The sequence below is a fragment of the Eleutherodactylus coqui genome, chromosome 4 (assembly GCF_035609145.1).
Source record: "Eleutherodactylus coqui strain aEleCoq1 chromosome 4, aEleCoq1.hap1, whole genome shotgun sequence".
In the NCBI taxonomy this organism is placed as follows: Eukaryota; Metazoa; Chordata; class Amphibia; order Anura; family Eleutherodactylidae; genus Eleutherodactylus; species Eleutherodactylus coqui.
In genome coordinates, this window is record NC_089840.1 from 149,123,467 (window position 1) to 149,142,867 (window position 19,401).

Consider the following 19,401-nt stretch of genomic DNA (forward strand, 5'->3'; position numbering starts at 1 on the left):
ATTGGATGACTGCGTCAGAGTATCTCCAAAGTGGGAGGTCTTGTGAGTTTGCAGTAATTAGTACCTATTATCCCCTAAAGGACGCTGCCCTTCTTTCTTTTTCGTTTTTTGTTTTCTCCGTACCCTTTTCAAAAAATGGCAGCTGTTTTAATTTTCCATTGACGGCACTGTCTGAGAGCTTGTTTTTTGCGGGACGATTTGCATTTTTCATTGGAACTATTCATTGTACTATATAAGGTACTGAAAATCTTTTAAAAAATTCTAAGTAGAGTAAATGGGGGGGGGGGGGGGGAAACGCAATTCCAACATCTTGGTGGTGGAGGGTGGGTCTTGTTTTTACGACATACACACTGCAGTAAAAATGACATAACTTTATTCAGTGGGTCATTACAATTACTGCGATACTAGATTAATATAGTGGGTTTTTTTCTTGCCGTACTACTTTAAAAAAGCGAAATATTTTTTGCCGCCATCTCCTGGCAGCCATACATTTTTATTTTTCTATCAACATAGTTGCATGAAGGCTCTTTTTTGTGGGACTGTAGTTTCTATTGGTATCATTTTGAGGTAAATACGGCTTTTTTAAATTACTTTTTCTTGGAGTTGGGGTGACCAAAAAAAGCGCAATTCTTGCGTTGTGTATTTTATTTTTTGACATTCACCATGCGGAATAAATAATGTGTTACTGAGATAGATCGTACTTTTATTATAAATTTTGAAAAATGATTTTTTTTTTAAACATTTTTTCAAATAATAAAACACTTCATCTTTTTTTTTTTTTTTGTCCGCATAAGGGGTTTGAACTTGCAATCGTTTGATCGCTCATTGAGTATAATGCCCTACCTCAAATCTTACATGAATCAAAGGATCTGCTGCTAATGTCTGTGTGCCAGATACCACAGGAGACTCTCGATAATCTTGTAGAGCCAATGCTTTTCAAGGATGGGGGCTCTTTTGGAGTTGTGAGGGGACTTAATGCAATATTAGGTGGGTAGTTTAAATGTTGTGGCCAATTGGAGTTTATGTTTTTAACATACCAGCTATCTCTTATTGCTTCCCCCAAACCTTTTTGCTTGGATAAGTACACATTTATGTAAATGCAGAGGGGGCATAAGCTGCCAGCAGTACTGTCTCCCTGCAAGCAGAGGATCGGGCATATTGCAGTTCAGCATGCCTGATCTTTCAGAAGGCAGACATGTGAAGACTCATTTATCTGCGTTCTTTTTATTGGCATGTAAATGTCAGGTATAAGGCTATATAATGCTATTTTTAGTTTTTGCAAACATATAATTCATTTTTCTGTTACTTATTATACAATCTTAATACTGATAATTACAATGTAGCGAACGTTCTATGAAATCTTCCTCTCGCAGAGCCCTGCCTTTCTATATTAGAGAAATTGCAAACTGAGGGATTATCCACTATGCTTCATTACAAAGTTTCTAAGCTTTTTTAGTAGGAAGCGACTTCCAGTGTGATCTAACACAAAGTTCCTCAGCATTAATATAATTTCTCTAGAATGAATTTAGTGCAGAGGGAACATGTTTTTAGGGCTAATGCCCACGGGCAGATTTATGCTGTGTTTTATGCAGCGGAAATCTGTGGCATTATTCCGCAGATATTAGGTTCTGTTGGACCTAATAGATCAATGTTTACACTGCGGAATTTGTAGTCAATGGAAGCCGGGCGTCACGCTATACTTCTGCTATGCTACAGCGGAAGTATCGCGTGAATACGCGTCCCAGCCGGCTGCGTCATCCCGCACTGCTGGTGTGTCATGTGCTGTACTGTGCATGCACACCAGCTCAAGGGATTAGAATATCGCGGCTGATCCGGTAGGTGAGTATGGGGGTTTTGGGGGGTGCCATGGTGGACTTTGTCGCGATATTTCGCTAGCGGCGTCAGCCATGGGCATGAGGCCTCAGAAGTAATTGTACTTAAGGGAGCGGCCCTTCTAGAAGGTCCAAATACAAACAGAGGATTCCTTAATCCTTGTGAATGTAAACTTTTTTTTTTTTTCCTTTTAGCCCCTGTGACAAATAATCCTGTTGTCCCGAAAGCATTGATCGCCGGTCAGAACAAGCCACACCCAGCACATATTCCAGGTCATCTTCCAGATTTTCCTGATCCTCACACTTACATTAAGACTCCGGTAAGAACAGCGCGGAAATACGTGTGTGTGTGTGTGTGTGTGTGTCAGTCACAAAAGGAAGAAGCCATGGACTGCAGGGATGGAGGATGCCTTTAAGGCTAAGAAAGGGCTGCAGCCTCCAGTCTGGGGTTAAATTTAAATAAAAGGGGTGTTAACTTTAAGGGTAAAAAGTGAGGAGAATGTGAGGGGTGGCAAATTCTGCAGAGGGACATCGGTACATGCAGTCTAAGAAGAATCTAGTGCTCCTTTTTGTGTATACATACTTTATTCCTCGGTTCCTCTGACGTAACCATGACTCCTTGAAATATTCCGGGCGAACAACAAGTGAACACCGGTATCAAATTAACTCGGGCGAAGCTGGGTATATCAACTAGTACTTTATATGAGTGAAATTAATACATTTCTAGTCTGAAGAAATGTAGGGTGAAATTTTCCTTTAAAGAGAATCTTAATGATGAACCCCCATTAACTGTTGTATTGCATAGATAGATGAAAATAGATTTCAAAGATTGAACTTGCTTTCATTCCCACGCAGTAAACCTGCAAACCATTTATGCCCCGTATGCTACTTTTGTGTATTCTCCATCCACTTGGCTGCTATTCTTTCCCCAGTTCTAAGTTTTGATATATGATCCACAGTGGGCCAAACACTACTGCATGGAAGGCAGAGGGTTAGATTACCAACCTCTGTTAAAGCAAACCACCATTATATGCAATTAAAATAGAGATCGGTGATATTAATTATCTTTTATTAACGCAATTAAAATATTTGGTGGATCCTGTAAATTGGGAGTAATCAACTAGTTCATGTAAAGGTCCACTTATTTGGATCTGCCATCAGGTGAAGACCCAGCAAACCAAGGTAATTAGTGTTAAAGCAAGGCACATAATTATAATTACATATAAATTACAGTGCGATTATGGTAACACCAAATATTGTAGTTTTTTTTTCTCATACCTTTTACACTAAAGAACACTTAACTTGCCATATTCTGAGAACCATCACAGTTTTTCTTTCCACCAACAGAGCTGTGTGAGGGATGAATTTTTGCAGAATGAGTTAATGTTTTCCTCTGTACCTTTATTAGGGTACACACAGGTTTTTGAATAATTATGAGCCTGGATACCAATTTTACACAGTGATAGTGATTACAGTGCAGTTACCTCCAGCGATCACAGGTGATGTCTTCTGTGATTGGTGACATCAGTTTTTGTCTTACTTCTCTATCTGAGCCTAGACCGTCATCACCAGCTATGACTCCTCTTTGCACACTCTTACATTCCTGTTGCAATCCCTAATGCCCCTCCCAGTAACTCCCCAATGTGGCCCCTCTTACTTATACTGCCTTCTCCTGGGCCTCTCTTAGTTGTACAGTCCCTTTTAGGCCTTAGTCAGACGGGCGTTTTTTCGCGCGATTTGCGGATCGCATGACGGATGCGCATCCGCAAATCGCGTGACCGATGCCCAAAAATCGCCCGAAAATCTGCTCCTAGCCGCGTTTCATTAGAAACGGGCCGGAGCTGTCCAGCGCATTGCATTCAATGGAGCCGGCAATACAGCCGGCTCCATTGAAAGCAATGCGCTGCGGGCGAGCGCGGGATGAATTGTCGGGAAGGGCTTAAATATATAAGCCCTTCCCTGCAATTCATCCAGAAATGTGTTAAAGTAAAAAAAATATACATACTTACCTTGTCCCGGCAGCCGGAGTTCCGCGCGGCCGCCCTGCAGTGGGTGTGACTCAGACTTGCCCCTGATTTGGCTCAGCCTGAGCCAATCAGAGGCAGGTCTGACTCACACCCATTCATGAATTCATGAATGGGTGTGAGTCAGACCTGCCTCTGATTGGCTCAGCGCTGAGCCAATCAGGGGGCAGGTCTGACTCACACCCCCTTCACACCCACTGCAGGCCGGCCGAGCGGAACTCCGGCTGCCGGGAGCAGGTGAGTATATATATTTTTTTTATTTTAACACTTTTCTGGATGAATTGCAGGGAAGGGCTTATATATTTAAGCCCTTCCCGACAATTCATCCCGCGCACGCTGGCAGCGCATTGCTTTCAATGGAGCCGGCTGTATTGCTGGCTCCATTGAATTCAATGGGCAAACATCGTTCTCTGCCACAGCTGTTATAGCTGTGGCAGAGAAGAATGATTTGTCTTCTATATGTTCTCAATTGGGTCGGCGCTGCTGCCGCCGGCCCCATTGAGCGCATTTAGAGAAGAGAACAGGAATTGCAGATCGCAGATAGGTGCGATCTGCGATTTCTGTTCTATAATTTATCGGATGAGTGCATAAAAAGCGCTCATGTGTCCGATACCATTGCAAAGCAATGGTTTTAAAAAATCGCCGGACGCATGCGCAAATCGCGCGAAAAAGCGCCCGTCTGACTAAGGCCTTATAGTGCTCCCCTGTGGCCCCTTTGTTAGTGCCCCCTCCACTAACTCTGCCATCATCCAGTCCCTTGTAAAAAAACACATTTTCCCTCCCTTCATCTTCTCCATCATACTTCTCATACAAAGACAGATGAGTTCCCTTCCTTCGGCTTCTCTTACAGTTCCATGTAAAAAAAAATCTCAACACTGCCCCTACCTCTAGCCTCTCAATATACCCCTCCAACATACAGTCCCATATAATATCCCACGTAAAACACATCTCATATCCTCTATTCTGTACCGTCCAACGTATAGTCCCATTTAAAATCCTCCCCTCCTCTCACCATTACACACAGGTAGAGAAGCTCGGTGCTGCCCCCTGCTATGAGCCATAGTATAGCTTTGCTCCTTCCCCATCTTCCATTCCTGTTCTCCAAATTGTCAGGGTAAAATTCTAAGTACAGCACCAATCAGGCCCACCCCACTTGCCCCGCTGCCGGCGGTAAGAAGAGACACCACACGGAGGTCTGGTATAGTTTCTCACACGGGGACATGGCTGCGCTTCGCTTTATTACAGATTACATGAGATCTTATACCCTTTGTCTCATCACCAGGAATGGGTGATGGGCTCATAACCATATATGGGAAGTCCGGATTTCCGGCCTGAGACAGTGAAAGTTATGTACATGGTTGAACAGTCTCCATCTTGATATGGCGCTTCTGGGAAAACGGCCAAGTACACGGCCTTGTGTCTGGTTCTTCTTTGCTGGGTTTGATACATTTTGTCTTCGCCTTGCAAGGCCTTTGGAATATATGATGTAAGGCGACAGATTAAGTTTTTTCTCATTTGGAATTGAATAGAACTCGCATATAGGTATAAAGCATAAAAAACATATGGCAATATATACATATACCTTCACAAGATCACTGAGAGTCCAGAGCCGAAGGAGAGATGCTGCGTTACAGCGCTGATAGTGTGATCACACGGAATACAGTTAGTGGAGGGCAGAAGGGGAGCTGGCAGTGGGTCCGGGGAACTGGCGGCCAAGGTTCGCGTTCGGACCTTGTTGAGTATCTCTGCTGTATAAAATGCTCATAATGACCTCAACACAGGGCTTATCATGACCACAGCACTAAAGCTACGGTATATCTATGGTACATGGTTGTCAACCATATAGCGAAGAAAATGCCACTATAAAGCCAACCAAAATACCATCAATGTGGCTGTAAGGCAAACAGTACTCACACAATGTAAATGCAAAGTGCCAGTGGTCACAAATGCTTCTTCCAGTTGTACATTGCATGTCTTTGGTGGCCAGCTGACAGCGGTTTGTAGACACCAGAGCTCGGACAATGGCCTACAGAGCTTGGATCACTTGTGGGCTTATTGCGAGGGAATAAAGGGAGTTATAAGACCAGAAGTAGATCCATGGAATTTGTGTGTCTTATATCTCCACACTCCAGGCGTTTAGTTGGGTTTTATGACGACTGATTATATACATTTTCCTCTTGCTGATTTGGTTACTTCTTTCTTCAGACCTGCCGCGAGCCGGTTGCTGATTACCAAGTCTTAAGGGAGAAAGCAGCATCTCAGCGTAGAGACGTGGAGAGAGCACTCACCCGATTTATGGCCAAGACCGGAGAGACACAGAGTCTTTTTAAGGATGATACCAGCACTTTTCCATGTGAGATAACAGCTGTCCTAGAGTTAGCGGAGATCAGTAACTCCTCATCTTCTCTCTGTTCGCTCTGTGCTTTGTATTGCAGCTATTAACTTTGAACAGATGACCACTGAATAGATGAGGACCCCAATAAGTGACAGAACAGCAGGAATCTGTGTTCCCTCATCCCACATAACTGCAGCGAGTAGGAGTTGTATGCAGCATACCGCCCTAAGGCTGTGTTCACGCCAGACGGATACGCAATTTCCCCAGGCAGTTGATAAACCATCCTGAAATCTAAAAGACAGAAAGTTTCTGCTTTGTTGCAAATTTCATGGTGTTTTTTCAGTGCAAATTTTAGTGCAAATTTGATTTCTGTTCGTTTATGCGGATTTTCCTCTGTTCATATGTTCCTCTATATAATAATAATAATAATAATAATAATAATCTTTATTTGTATAGCGCCAACATATTCCGCAGCACTATATGAACACAATGTTAAATTCTGCTAGGGGAAACGTACAGAAAAGCCATTTACATGCTTTTTCCGCAACATTAAAATCTGTTCCGCAAGCACAATTACACAGCAGATATTTTCCACTCCTATAGATGAAAAATTACTAAAACTTATTAATTTAGCTAGGATTTCAAAATGCTTTGGATTGTATTCCAGGACGCTTTCCCGCAGCCGAGAAAGCGCGCAAGATTTGTGTGTGGTCAAACGCACAAATCTTGCATAAATATGAGCCACACCACAGTGCGATGCAGTAAACAAATTGCGGCATGCCCTATTTTTGGTAGTTTCCTTGTAATGCCTCGCCCATTATTTTAAATGGGGCCTGAAAACACATTGCACTGCGTGCAATGGGAGGTCTCCCATTAAGAACAATGGAAAAACACTTGCTGATCCACCGCCACGACTGAAAGTTGTACCAGAGGATCAATATTTTACCTTAAAGAAAAGCGCCTCACACATGCGGGGGAATCGCACATTCCCGACCGCGATATCTGGCTGAGTTTCATCTGTCTAAGGTCTATGGGTTCTCTTCGAGCTGTCCTTCGAATTTATTTAGCTCCAGAGAATTTCTGGCAGGATTGACCTATCGTGGTTGAAGCCTTGCCTTTATGCTCGACGTATTTTGGGCTAACGCTATATCCTGGAACCTATTCCTATTAAGACTGAAGCCAACAATCAAGGAATTCTCTATTGAGTGCATGTAGCGATAAGCAGGGAGTCAAGAATTTGAGAGATTCCCTTAGATAATTGGTTGTAGCTCCTATACATTATAAATGATTGGATTATAAAGGATTCTAGGCAGGTACTCAATAAACTTTTCTCACCAACCAACTGCTGAGGGAAATCTAGTACTCAGACAATTGCATTGGATGGGCCAGTCATGCATATCACTTCTGTCTGACTTCTCCCATTCCATTGTGACAGTACTTAACGTTCATGAGGTTCTTGATGAACTGCTGAAAGAGCAGGGAAACATCTTGAACCACAAACAAACTATCCTTCTAAATAGGAATATGATGATTAAAAACTAAACAACGACCCAACTTGCCATATAAACCGTAATGTGGGGACGATGCCTCAGAAACCTCTGTTACTAACAAAGGGAGATATTATTGTCCAAATCGAATTGTGTACTAACTGAATCCTCTAAATTCAGCTGCTTTCATATCTATAATCAGATCCTTATCCTCTTCTACATCCAAACTAACGTATAGGGTCGACTCTGAATACTGTTTGGGATTTCCCCGTTTTGGATCTCCCCGTAGTCATAAGTGTTTGTTTAATAAACAAACTCATGTTCCTGCACTCATGACATACAATCACAAGTGAGGCTAGCGTAGCCTATATGCGTGTCTAAAGCCCTAGTTTTAAATAGCCTCAATAAACTTTAATTATATTAACTAGGTTTATATTGTGAAGGGCACCCATGTGAAATTAGCCTAAGGCCTCATGTCCACGGGGAAAATCAGGCCCGCTACGGATTCTCCATGTAGAATCTGCAGCGGATCCCTCCTGCCCCGCGGACATGAGCGCTTAAAATAGGAATAAATCAGAATTAACTCACCTCTCACACGCTCCGGATACTTCCTTCGCTGCGGCGTCATCTTCTCTCGTCGCGGCCGGATCTTCTTTCTTCGGCTCGGCGGATGTGCATGATGACGTCGGTGACGTGCCCCGCGCATGCGCCGGGCCGAAGCAAAATGATCCGGCCGTGACTGAGAGAAGATGGCGCCGCGGCGAAGAGAAGAACCGGAGCGTGTGAGTAAAATCTGATTTTTGTGTCCCGCAGATCCGGACGGCTTCCATAGGCTTCAATAGAAGCCCGCAGGAGCCGTCCCCGCGGGAGACCCGCATGAAAATGGAGCATGGTCCAGATTTTTTCATGCTCCATTTTTTTTAAAATCACTTTTATTGACGATCCGCGGGTATTTATCTACCCTGCGGGTGGTCAATGCATCCCTATGGGGTGCGGATCCGCGGGCAGGAGAAGAGTTAAAATCCGCTGCGGATTTTAATTCTTATTTTGCCCGTGGACATGAGCCCTAAGGCTGGTTTCCTACACAGCGTTTTTGAGAAAAAAACTTTGCTTTTTCGAAGTGTCTTTGAGCAGGCTGTTCTTTGAAGTCGATAGTGAAATGTAAAACTGTAACGCAGGATGCAGCGGAGGATTTTCTACCATTTTTCCATTCTCTATAGGCTTCTCTATAGAACTTGAAAAATACTAGAAAAAAATACATGTATAAAATGAAAGACCCCATTATACAATCCCATAAAGGAAAGGCTGGTCGCTCATACACACGTTAAAATGCCTGAAAATGGGACTGTGCAGAGTGGCCCTAAAGAAATGATGGCAAACTCAAGTAAGGGTGCTCCGCTTTCCTTTAGAGATCAGTGGGTTCCAGCGGTCGGAGTATCTCCCATGCAGTGGACAAGTGATTAATGTTACCGGCTGGAATCGCCTGGAACTTGGGCCTTGATGCGTTTGTTGTATTCTTCCTAGTGATCGCTGCTCGCTCCCTGTCTATTCCATACTTGAACGCTCTTCTCCCATCGGAGCTGGAACTGCAGCAGGTTGAAGAAACTGACTCTTCCGAGCAAGATGACCAGACTGATAACGAGAACCTCTCCATGCACCTTCAGGCGGTATGTACAGTGTTAACCCTTTAGTGACCAGGCGATTTTATTTATTTAACCTTAAAGACCAAGCGGTTTTCATTGTTGCATTGCCATAGCTCCTTGACACTGCTGTCTGAGGGCTTGTTTTTTTGGGACAAGTTGTACTTTTTTTTTTTTTAAAGGAATGTTTATTAAGCCAAAATAGATACATATACAAAAACAGCGGACACCAAAAAAAGGGCACATCTTGTTGATACATCACAGTATATATGAGAATTGAGAGAAAAAGAGGACAAAAGTAAAAACACTAAGTGTACAAGTTGTACTTTTGATGGCTGCACTCTGGGGAACAAATAATGTGTCGTATAACTTATAATTTTTTTAATTTTTTTTTCTATTTTATAGAGATTCTTCTTTTACTTTTTTACTACTTTTGCACAATAAAACATGTTTTTAAAGAAAAACAATTCACTCCGCATCGCTGCATTCTAAGACCCAGAACATTTTTATTTTTTTCGTCATTGGAGCTCTGTAAGGTCTTGTTTTTTGTGAGTAGAGTTGTAGGTTCATTGGTAGCAGTTTGGGGTACATGTGACCCTTGGATTGATTTTTTTTAATTGTGTTTTTTTGTGAGGCAAACAAAAGAGAAATAGCAATTTTATAATAATTTTTACAATGTTTCCCGTACGTGACAAATAACAAAATATTTTCATTGTCTGGGTCATTTCAAATGCACCAATACCTGTTATTGTTCTTTTTGTGTTTTTGTTTTTTTTTTAATCCATTTAAAAAGTGTTTTTGTGGGGGAAAATGTATTTCCTAAACTAGATTTTTTTTCCTTTCGTTTAAACCTTATTGAACTTTTTTGACACTATATTTTTTAGTCCGTCAAGGGAACTTGAAGATGCGATTATTTGGTTGCTAGAATACTACATTGCAGTGCATTTTATGAAGTCAATGACAGCAGCCTATTAGACTCTGCTGGAGGCGGGGCCTAATTGGGTGAGTTACATAGTACGCAATGAGGCCTTTCAATAGCTCTGTATGGTGACAGAAGGAGCCCCCTCCTCCTGTCATCTGTTTGCATGCTGCAGTTGTTATTGATTGTGGCATGTAAGGGGGTTAAAGGGGTTTCTCTTGTCCTGGCTGTCAGTAGTCAGCCAAGTCACTGTCTAAAAAGATGTATGTGTAGATTTAACCCCTTAAGGACGTTGTCCCTTTTTTTTTGATTTTCGTTTCTTTCTTCTCCCCTTTTAAAAAATCATAACTAAGTGGAATGAAATGGTGGTGGGGAAAGAAATTCCGCCATCTGTGGGTGCATCTTGTTTCTACAGCGTACACACTGCAAAAAAATGACATGATAGGTGTATTCTATGGGTCAGTATGATTACTACAATGCCAGATTTAGGCCTCCTGCACACGGGTGTATTTGCATTGCGGAGTCCGTGGCGGGCTTCTGCCTCCAAACTCCACAGCAAATACAGCCCATAGTATTCAATGACAAAATGCCATTTCAACGCCACGAGCAGAAATCGGTTGCGGAAGCCGAACGTTCTGCGGCACTTCCGCCGTGAGCACTGCGGAAGTATCGTGGAATACTCATCACTTCAGAGCGCAGGCCGAACGGCACATCCACAGTACTGTGCAGAGCCGCCGGACAGGTAGGCAGGGGTCACCGGCCGGACAGCGGGACGAACTCCGCTGCGGGAATCCCGCATGTGGGGAACGCCTTGCCTGGGCGCAGGAGGCCTTAGGTTTTTTTTGTTTGTTTGTTTTTTGTTTTTTTTTGGGAGGGGGGTGTTGTTTACATTTTTAACAAATTATTTTCTGCTGGCATCTTCTTACAGCCATAACTTTTTTTTATTTTCCCATCAACATAGTTGTGTCGCTCTCATTTTGTCCTGTAGTTTCTGTTGGTACCACTTTGGAATACATACGTCAGCCGCGATGTATGGAGCGAGATCAACCCATGATCCCCCTTCATATATACCCCAAACGTGCAGGATGTAATTGTACACCCTGTGGCATTAAGAGGTTAAAGTCCATTAGTGAGGTCAGTAAAAAGGTGTATTGTCTGTCACTAAGGGGTTGAGGGACTTCTTTTATGTCTGTGATTTTTCGGACCTATTTCTTTTTTTGCTTCCTTTGTGTCTTTGTATAAATTTTAATGTTTCATCCTTTCACTGCCAAGCACATACCTAATATGTCATGCTACACCTAGAATAGGAGAGCCGGACGGAACTTAGATCTTGCTGAGGTACCCGAGGCACAGCAGTTGTCCATAGTTGGGTAGCCGGATGCGAAGCTCAGCGATCGACCACTGAGTTCTGTTATTGGCTGCAGCCTCTGCGACATCTGGGCAGGACTGCAGCTGTCAACAGAGACCGGAGCGGAGGACCCAGCACCCGTGCGGTACACAGAGGTGGGAGTCTATCACCATTTGCTATATTACCGCACAGGGAGGGGTTTCCACAGATAGTACAATTCAGACAACTCTTTTAAGTGACATAAAGAAGAAAGATCACAGACTATTAATGTCCTTTCTCCGTGTTCTGCCTTCCGATGACCTCAGGGGCTGATGCAGGAACTCTTCTTCATTTTATCACAGAGGATATTCGCTCTCTAATTGTCAGATTTTAGGGGTCCTTTTTGTACTAAAGTGATGAGCAGTTGTACAAATATTAACTGGCATCTGGATCACAGAGATTTGTGGTCTATTCGGTTCTGGTGTTTGTGAAGACGTGTGTATACAGATATAGAGATAAGTGGCACCTGTAAACTCTGCACAATATGAACTTTGTTTTAGGAGACGTCTTCTGTGTAAACTAAATAACCTCTCTGGGTATTGTAGTCCGCCCATTTCATTTATTACTTTAGTTTTCGCCTTTGTACCCACTCAAGCTCTGATATGTCATTCTTGACTAACGGTGCCCAAAACTGTACACAATATTCCATGTGTGGTCTGACCAGTGACTTGTAAAGAGGAAGAACAATGTCCTCATCATGCGCCTCTAGACCTCTTTTAACCCCTTAGTGCCGAAGCCTGTTTGCGCCTTAGTGAAGGAGCCAAATTTTGGAATTCTGACGTGTCACTTAACATATAACTCCGTAAAGGTTTTGCATATCCAAGTGATTCTGACATTGTTTTTTCGCCACATGTTGTACTTCATTTAGGTGGTGAAAAGAGACCGATAGAATTTGTGTATATTTATTAAAAGCGCTAGTATTGGGAACATTTTGAAAATATTGTAATTTTTTCACATTTTCAACTGTAATATCTCAAATATGTGCAAAAATACTGTACAAATTTTTGCTAAGATATATATTTCCATCTGTTCACTTTATTCTAAATGCACGTTTGAAAAACTTTCGTTTTTTTAAAACCATTTAGGAGACGTACAAATTTAACATTAATTATCAACATTTTGAGGAACACTTTATTTTCCGGCACCAAGCCAAGATTGCAAAGGCTCATAGGTGTCAGAATTATAGATAACCCCACCAATGACCCCATTTTAAAAACTACACCCCTTAGTGTATTCACTAAGGGGGGTCAGAAGTATTTTGATCCCACAGTTTCTTTTCAGGAATTAATGCAATTTAGAGTAGAAAAAATAAAATTTCATATTTTTGCAAATACGTAATTTTAAACACAGGATTTTTTTCTATAGTGCACATGAAATGAGGATTTACACCTCAAAATGGATACCCCCGTTTGTCCTGTGTTCAGAAACCTATCCATTGTGGCCCTAATCTTCTGTCCGTATGTACAACGGGGCCAAAACCGAAAGGAGCAGCCGGTGGCTTTCAGATCAGACATTTTGCTTGAAGGCGTTTTAGGCCCCATTGCTCACTTGTAGACCCCTTGAGCGGCCAAAACGCGGAGGACCCCCACAAATGACCTCATTTTGAAAACTATACCTCTTAGCGCATTAATCTAGGGGTGTACTGCTTATTTTGACCCAACAGTTTTTGAATGAATCAAAGCAAAGCATAAGTAAAAAATTACAATTTTTGTTTTTTTAATCAATTGTGATTTTAAAAACAGTTTTTATGGACAGCAGACATATGAATGGAGGCTTTCACCCAAAAATGGATATCCCCGCTTGTCCCGTGTTCAGAAACCCTACCCATTGTGGCCCTAATCTTCTGTCCGTATGCACAATGGGGCCCTAACCGAAAGGAGCAGCGGGTGGTTTTCAGAACAGACATTTTGCTTGAAGGGGATTTAGGCCCCATTGCCCACTTGTAGACCCCTTGAGCGGCCAAAACGATAGAGATCCCCCACAAATGACTCCCATAATAAAAACTAAACCCCTTAACGCATTCATCTAGGGGTGTACTGCGTATTTTGACTCCACCGTTTTTAAATGAATCGAAGTAATGCAGAAGGAAAAAATTACGTATTTTGTATTTTTGGCAATTATGTCATTTTAAAAATAGTTTTTTTTTTTGTACAACATACATAGGAATAAAGACTTTCACCCCAAAATGTATATCCCCATTTGTCCCATGTTCAGAAACATACCCATTGTGGCCCTAATCTTCTGCACAATGGGCCCAAACTGAACAGAGCGTCAAACTTTAACTGTCGTTTAACTTTTACGTAATCGCCATTATCCAGTGGACGTGACCGAAGACCGCTCACCGCGCCCCCCCGTGACATCTCCAAGCTCTTGGCTACCTTTAGTAGCAAGGAGATTTTAAATTTCCTCTTGCCCTCCCCAGCTTCTGCGCTTGCGTCCTCCATTTTGGCAACGAGCGCATGCGCCAAAACTGAGGAAAGGTCTGCGGATAAGGATACCGTCAGGGAACATCGTCGGTGGCCTTATTTAAGTAATTTCGCCTCCCCTCACGGATCCGATCCGTGACAGGAGGTGAAAATTGAGCTTTTTTTTACTTTTACGTGATCGGCGTTATCCATTGGATAACGGCGATCACGTAACTGGAAAACATGTACCATTGCACCCCATGAAATCTCCAGGCTCTTGGCTACATTTAGTAGCCAGGTGCATGGAGATTTTAAATTACCCCGCCAATCTGCAGCTTTTGTGCCTGCGTCCGCCATTTTGGCGACGGATGCGTACACAGAAGCCGGGCAACGTCTGAAAAAAATCTGGGGGCTTTAGGTACCTAATTTCATCTCCCCTCATGGATATGATCCATGAGGGGAGATGAAACAAACGTTTTTTTCAGTTTTTTTTTTTTTTTTACACTTTTTAAAAACTTAAAAAAAAACTTTTTCATGATCGCTGCTATCCATTGGATAGCGGCGATCATGTGACCTCGAACTGCATACAGCGGCTCCTGGTGACAGCTCCCTGCTCTCGGCTACTCATACTAGCCGGGAGCAGGGAGTTTTTAAATTTCCCGGGCCTCCCGGCTCTCTGCGCGTGACGTAATGCGTCAGGCGCGCATGCACAGACGCCGGCGGCAGGGCTGAGGAGAAAGAAGAAGATGCCAGACGGCGCGGAGGACGGGGGGTGAGTACTCTCAGCTCCCCTTACGGATCCGATCTGCCGGCAATCTCCCGCTTCTGAATTTCAAATTCCTGCACTGCTTTGTTTACAGGTTGCCATAGAGACCATCGGCTTGTTAGAAGCCAACCGATGGTCTCTGTGGCAGGGAGAGCTGCTGCTTGGCTGTTAGAGGACAGCCAGGCACCAGCTCTTACAGCACAGATCAGAGAAAACCTCTGATCTTTGCTGTGTTAACCCTTTAAATGCTCCAGTCTATGTGACTGCAGCATGTAAAGGGCTGTCACCATCGGACCCCCGGAATGTGATCAGGGGGTCCTGATGGGTCTCTGTGGAAGATCCCTAAAAGGACGAAAAAAGTTAAAAAATTATTAAAAAAACAAAAACACTTGTCTCCCTTTACTCTGTAAAAAATTAAAAATAAAATTACACATGTGGTATCCCTGCGTCATAATGACCGAGAGGAGGAAGTTAGTACATTATTTAACCTCTTAATGACACGGCCCCTTTTTTTCTTTTTTCCCCATTTTTTTTTTTGCTCCCCCCCCCCCCCCCCGCCCCCCGTTTAAAAAATCATAACTCCTTTATCCATCGACGTCGCTGTATGAGGGCTTGTTTTTTGTGGGACAAGCTGTATTTTTCAATTGTGCTATTTAAAGTACCATATAATGTACTGAAAAACTTTTACAAAATTCTAAATGGATTAAAATGAAAAAAAAACCCACAAAAACTGCAACAGAAATGACCTGATACCTTTTATTCTGTGGGTCAGTACGATTACTACGATACCAAACTTGTATGTTTTTTTTTTTTTTTTTCTGTAGTATTTGTTTTTTTCAAAGACATTTAATTTTTTAAAAAATTTTTCTGCTGCATCTTCTGCGCATAATAACTTTTTTATTTTTCCGTCGACGTAGTTGAACGAGGGCTCATTTTTTGCTGGATGTCCTGTATTTTACATTAGTACTAATTCGGAATACATATGAATTTTTGTTCGCTTTTTATTGCATTTTTTCTGGGAGACAGGGTGACTGAAAAAGTGCATTTGTGGCGTTCTTTACTTTTTTCGGACTACGTTCACCGTGCGGGGTAAATAATGCACTACTTTGATAGGTCGGACATTTACGGACACGGTGATACCAAATATGTATTTTTCTTTTATGATTTAGATTTTTTTATTATAGATATGGCAGAAGGGGGGTGAGTTAAACTTTTATAACTTTTTTTTTAAATTAATTAATTTTTTTTTAAGTGTGAAAAAGTCGTGAAAAAAAAAAAAACTATTACAATTTGGTATTGACATAATCGTACCAGCCTGTAGAATGACTTTAATATATTATTTATACTGCTCAGAGAATGCAGTGAAAAATAAAAATAAAAAACATGCCAGAATTACAGATGTTGTTAATCTTGCCACTAGAAAAAATGGAATAAAAATTATTCAAAATTTTACATGTTCCAAAAAAATAGATAAATGAAGACTAGAGTTCATCCTGCACAAAGCAACGGCTTCTAGACCTCTGGCAGTAGAAAAATAAAATTAATACTGCTCTTGGAATGTGGCCACACAAAAGCAAATGTACAAAAATAACAAAACATAAAAAAACTGTATAAACTTGGTATCGCTGGAATCGTGCTGACTCAGAGAATAATGATATCACATTATTTATTCTGCACGCTGAACGCCGTAAAGATCTAATCCAAAAAACAAATGGCAGAATTTCTTTTTTTTCCCCCAATCTCCCTACAATTTTTTTTACAAAAGTTATGCAATACATTATATATACCCAAAAATGATGCCATCAAAAAGTACGACTTGTCCCGCAAAAAACAAGCCCTCATATGGCCGTGTAAATGGAAAAAGGAAAAAGTTATGGCTCTTGAAACGCAACTGCAAAATTAGTTGAAATGAAATGATTAGACCATTTAAAAAACCTGCCCTGGTGGGTCTGACAGGGTGGTAAGAAACCTGCCACTCAAGGGGTTAATGGAGACCATATGTGCAGGATCCGCGCTAAAATATAGCATGTTGCAATTTTTCTTGCACTCGCGGAATCCACAATTGCTACCCACACGTTTGAGTGAACTGGCGAAAAGCCATAACTTTCTATGCCCATTTATAACCGCATATCGTCCATGCGGACAGTGATCAAGGAATCTGCAATTCAAAGCTGGTCATTCGAATGTATTTAAGATGTTTCTAGACATTTTCCCATTTACTGTTTGTACTCTTAATTCTGAGGACATTGTCTTAGTCTATGGGGTTAAGGACATCTCTAAGCTGATGGAACTTGGCCGTCCTAAAGTTTAGTATTTTCGTAGCTCCTGTATAAAACTCTCTTGAAGGACAAGCTGAAATATATTCTATTATAGTGACCATTTCCCAGGTGCCCCCCAACCTGCGCCCCTGTTATTCTTCCAGATCTGTTGGTTAATACTAAGTCCAACATGGCCGTCCCCCTAGTTGGGTCCTGTACAAGTTGGGTAAGATAATTATCTTTAGTAATTGACAGAAACTTGCTACTTTAAGAGATACGAAGGGTTCGGCTTCCCAGTAGATAATTAAAGTCCCCATAATAATTACCTCATTGTGATTTGCTGCTTCATTGATTTGCCTCAGTAACAGATTTTCGGTGGCTTCTGTTATATTTGGTGTCTATAGAAAACCTCTATGAGAATTATTTTATGTTTTTTTTCCTCCGTGTATTCCTACTCATAGAGACTCCACATGTTCATCTCCCTCCCATATATCTTCCCACAATGCAGGCTTTAAGCAGGATTTTACATAATGACAACCCCCCCCCCCCCTTCCTGTTTTCAAATCTGTTACATAAGGGCTGGTAACAGAGTGGAGAGTTTTATGGAAGTAACTTGGAGTTAACCGAGGCTGGATGTTGAAGTTTACGTTATTCTCCCACTGTTTGTTTAGTCACATTAGTCACTGTATTAATATTTCTGCTTTTTGTTCTGCTGCTAGGATGAGACTGGCGCGGAAAAAGAAAATTCATCAGTTCTGCAGCAGAATTCAATGAAGGGCGGTGAGGAGACACTGATAGATAATCCTTACCTCCGACCTGTAAAGAAGCCTAAATTGAGACGTAAAAAGTAACAGCATCAAAAATGAGGAAGTTTTCTGTGGACACATAGACTGATGGGTAAATGCTGAAGAGTGTGCAGTGCCGCACATACTACCTCTACCAGCCACAGTCCGAGCAGTTGGCATTACTCATGTACTTGGATGTCTTAGGGATTGCTGGTGCGACTCATGAAATACTGTCCATCAAGAGGGCAAGAATATTTTCTGTAAAATGTAAGACGGACCTTCTATCACTGTGTCAAAAGAAGAAGAGCAGTTTTGATTTATTTCTTTACTTTTTCTTATAAGTGTGTGCGCCACGTGGGCGCATGGTCATTGTATTGAACTTCTTAATAAAAAAGGAAAATTACATACTGTGTCTAGAATATTATGAGTAGCAAAAATAATGTTTCCCGGTGTCAAATGTTCTTAACCAAACCATCCGGGACAAAAGTGAGATTACTAAAAATACAAAAGAGGAAAATGCTAGCTTGCCAAAGCATGGAAGCAAACATGCAAAAAAGACAAAAGGAGGTCCGGCTCATCCAATGGGAAAAATTTATAAAAACACTGAACTTTCATTTGACATGCTTCTTAAAAAAAATCTCGTGCAGACCAAATATGACTATAATACACAAGAAAAATGCTGTAAACCCACTGATGCATTTCTTGCGCCATCCCATCCAGCACTCATCAGTTCCTGCTATGACTAAGGGCTCTTGAATTATGGTCATTTTTGGTCTGCACGACATTGTTTTGTTAGAAGCATGTCAAATTAAAGTTTTGGTGTTTTTATACGTTTTTCCATTGGATGAGCTGGACCTCCTCTAATCTTTTTAGATTACTAATAACATGCTATTCTCTCACACATACATGGGAAGATTTATGAAACTGTCCAGGATAAAAACTTTGTTGTTCATAGCAACTGATCTAACAACAATTTCTTACCGCTCTCTTGGAGAATGAAAACTGCGCTGTGATTGGTTGTTATTGGCAACAAAGAAAGTTTTTCTTTCAGACAATTTGATAAATTGTGCATACAGGTGCTTTGTTATTTTAAGTGTAAATTTGCACGGCAGATTTGTTGCAGACATTTCTAAATAGGGCAATTTACTTAAGGCTTTGCCAGTTTTTGGTGTAAAAACAAATTGTCATTTTGCGGTTTGTTTGCCAATTATTGTGCAAATGTGCCAAAGTAACAACTTTTGAAATGTGTCAAGAAAAGTGGTTGGGTTTAGCAGAAGGAGGCAGGGACTTCTGTCCACCCACAGAGTTACTATAATTTACCCAAGCAACTGGTGAAAGTTACAGCACAAATCTGTGAATGTGAATGTGCATGGACTAACAAAGATGTGCCAAATTTCTTAAGAGAGATTTGCCTATTTAACATGCAGTACTCCAACGCATTGTGGATTAAGTCTGGTGTATGAAACGCTAGTCTCAATAAATTGCTCCCATAGTCTTCTGCAAGCTCCGTTCAGATGAATTGAACAATTGTGGAAATTTCTGCAACAATTGTATGGCATGTCA

At 41.6% G+C, this 19,401-nt stretch overlaps 1 protein-coding gene across 1 annotated transcript in view; it reads left to right on the forward strand.

The window, feature by feature from the left end:
* The window catches only part of TAF8 (TATA-box binding protein associated factor 8), a 28,822-nt gene extending 10,581 nt beyond the window's left edge, over nucleotides 1-18,241 (forward strand). The window contains exons 5-8 of the mRNA XM_066600298.1: nucleotides 2,028-2,152; nucleotides 6,062-6,209; nucleotides 9,203-9,345; nucleotides 17,773-18,241. Of these exons, the coding sequence (XP_066456395.1) occupies nucleotides 2,028-2,152; nucleotides 6,062-6,209; nucleotides 9,203-9,345; nucleotides 17,773-17,904 (548 nt within the window). The 3' untranslated portion in view covers nucleotides 17,905-18,241. The remainder of the gene's footprint in view (nucleotides 1-2,027; nucleotides 2,153-6,061; nucleotides 6,210-9,202; nucleotides 9,346-17,772) is intronic.
* Nucleotides 18,242-19,401: the final 1,160 nt, after the last annotated feature.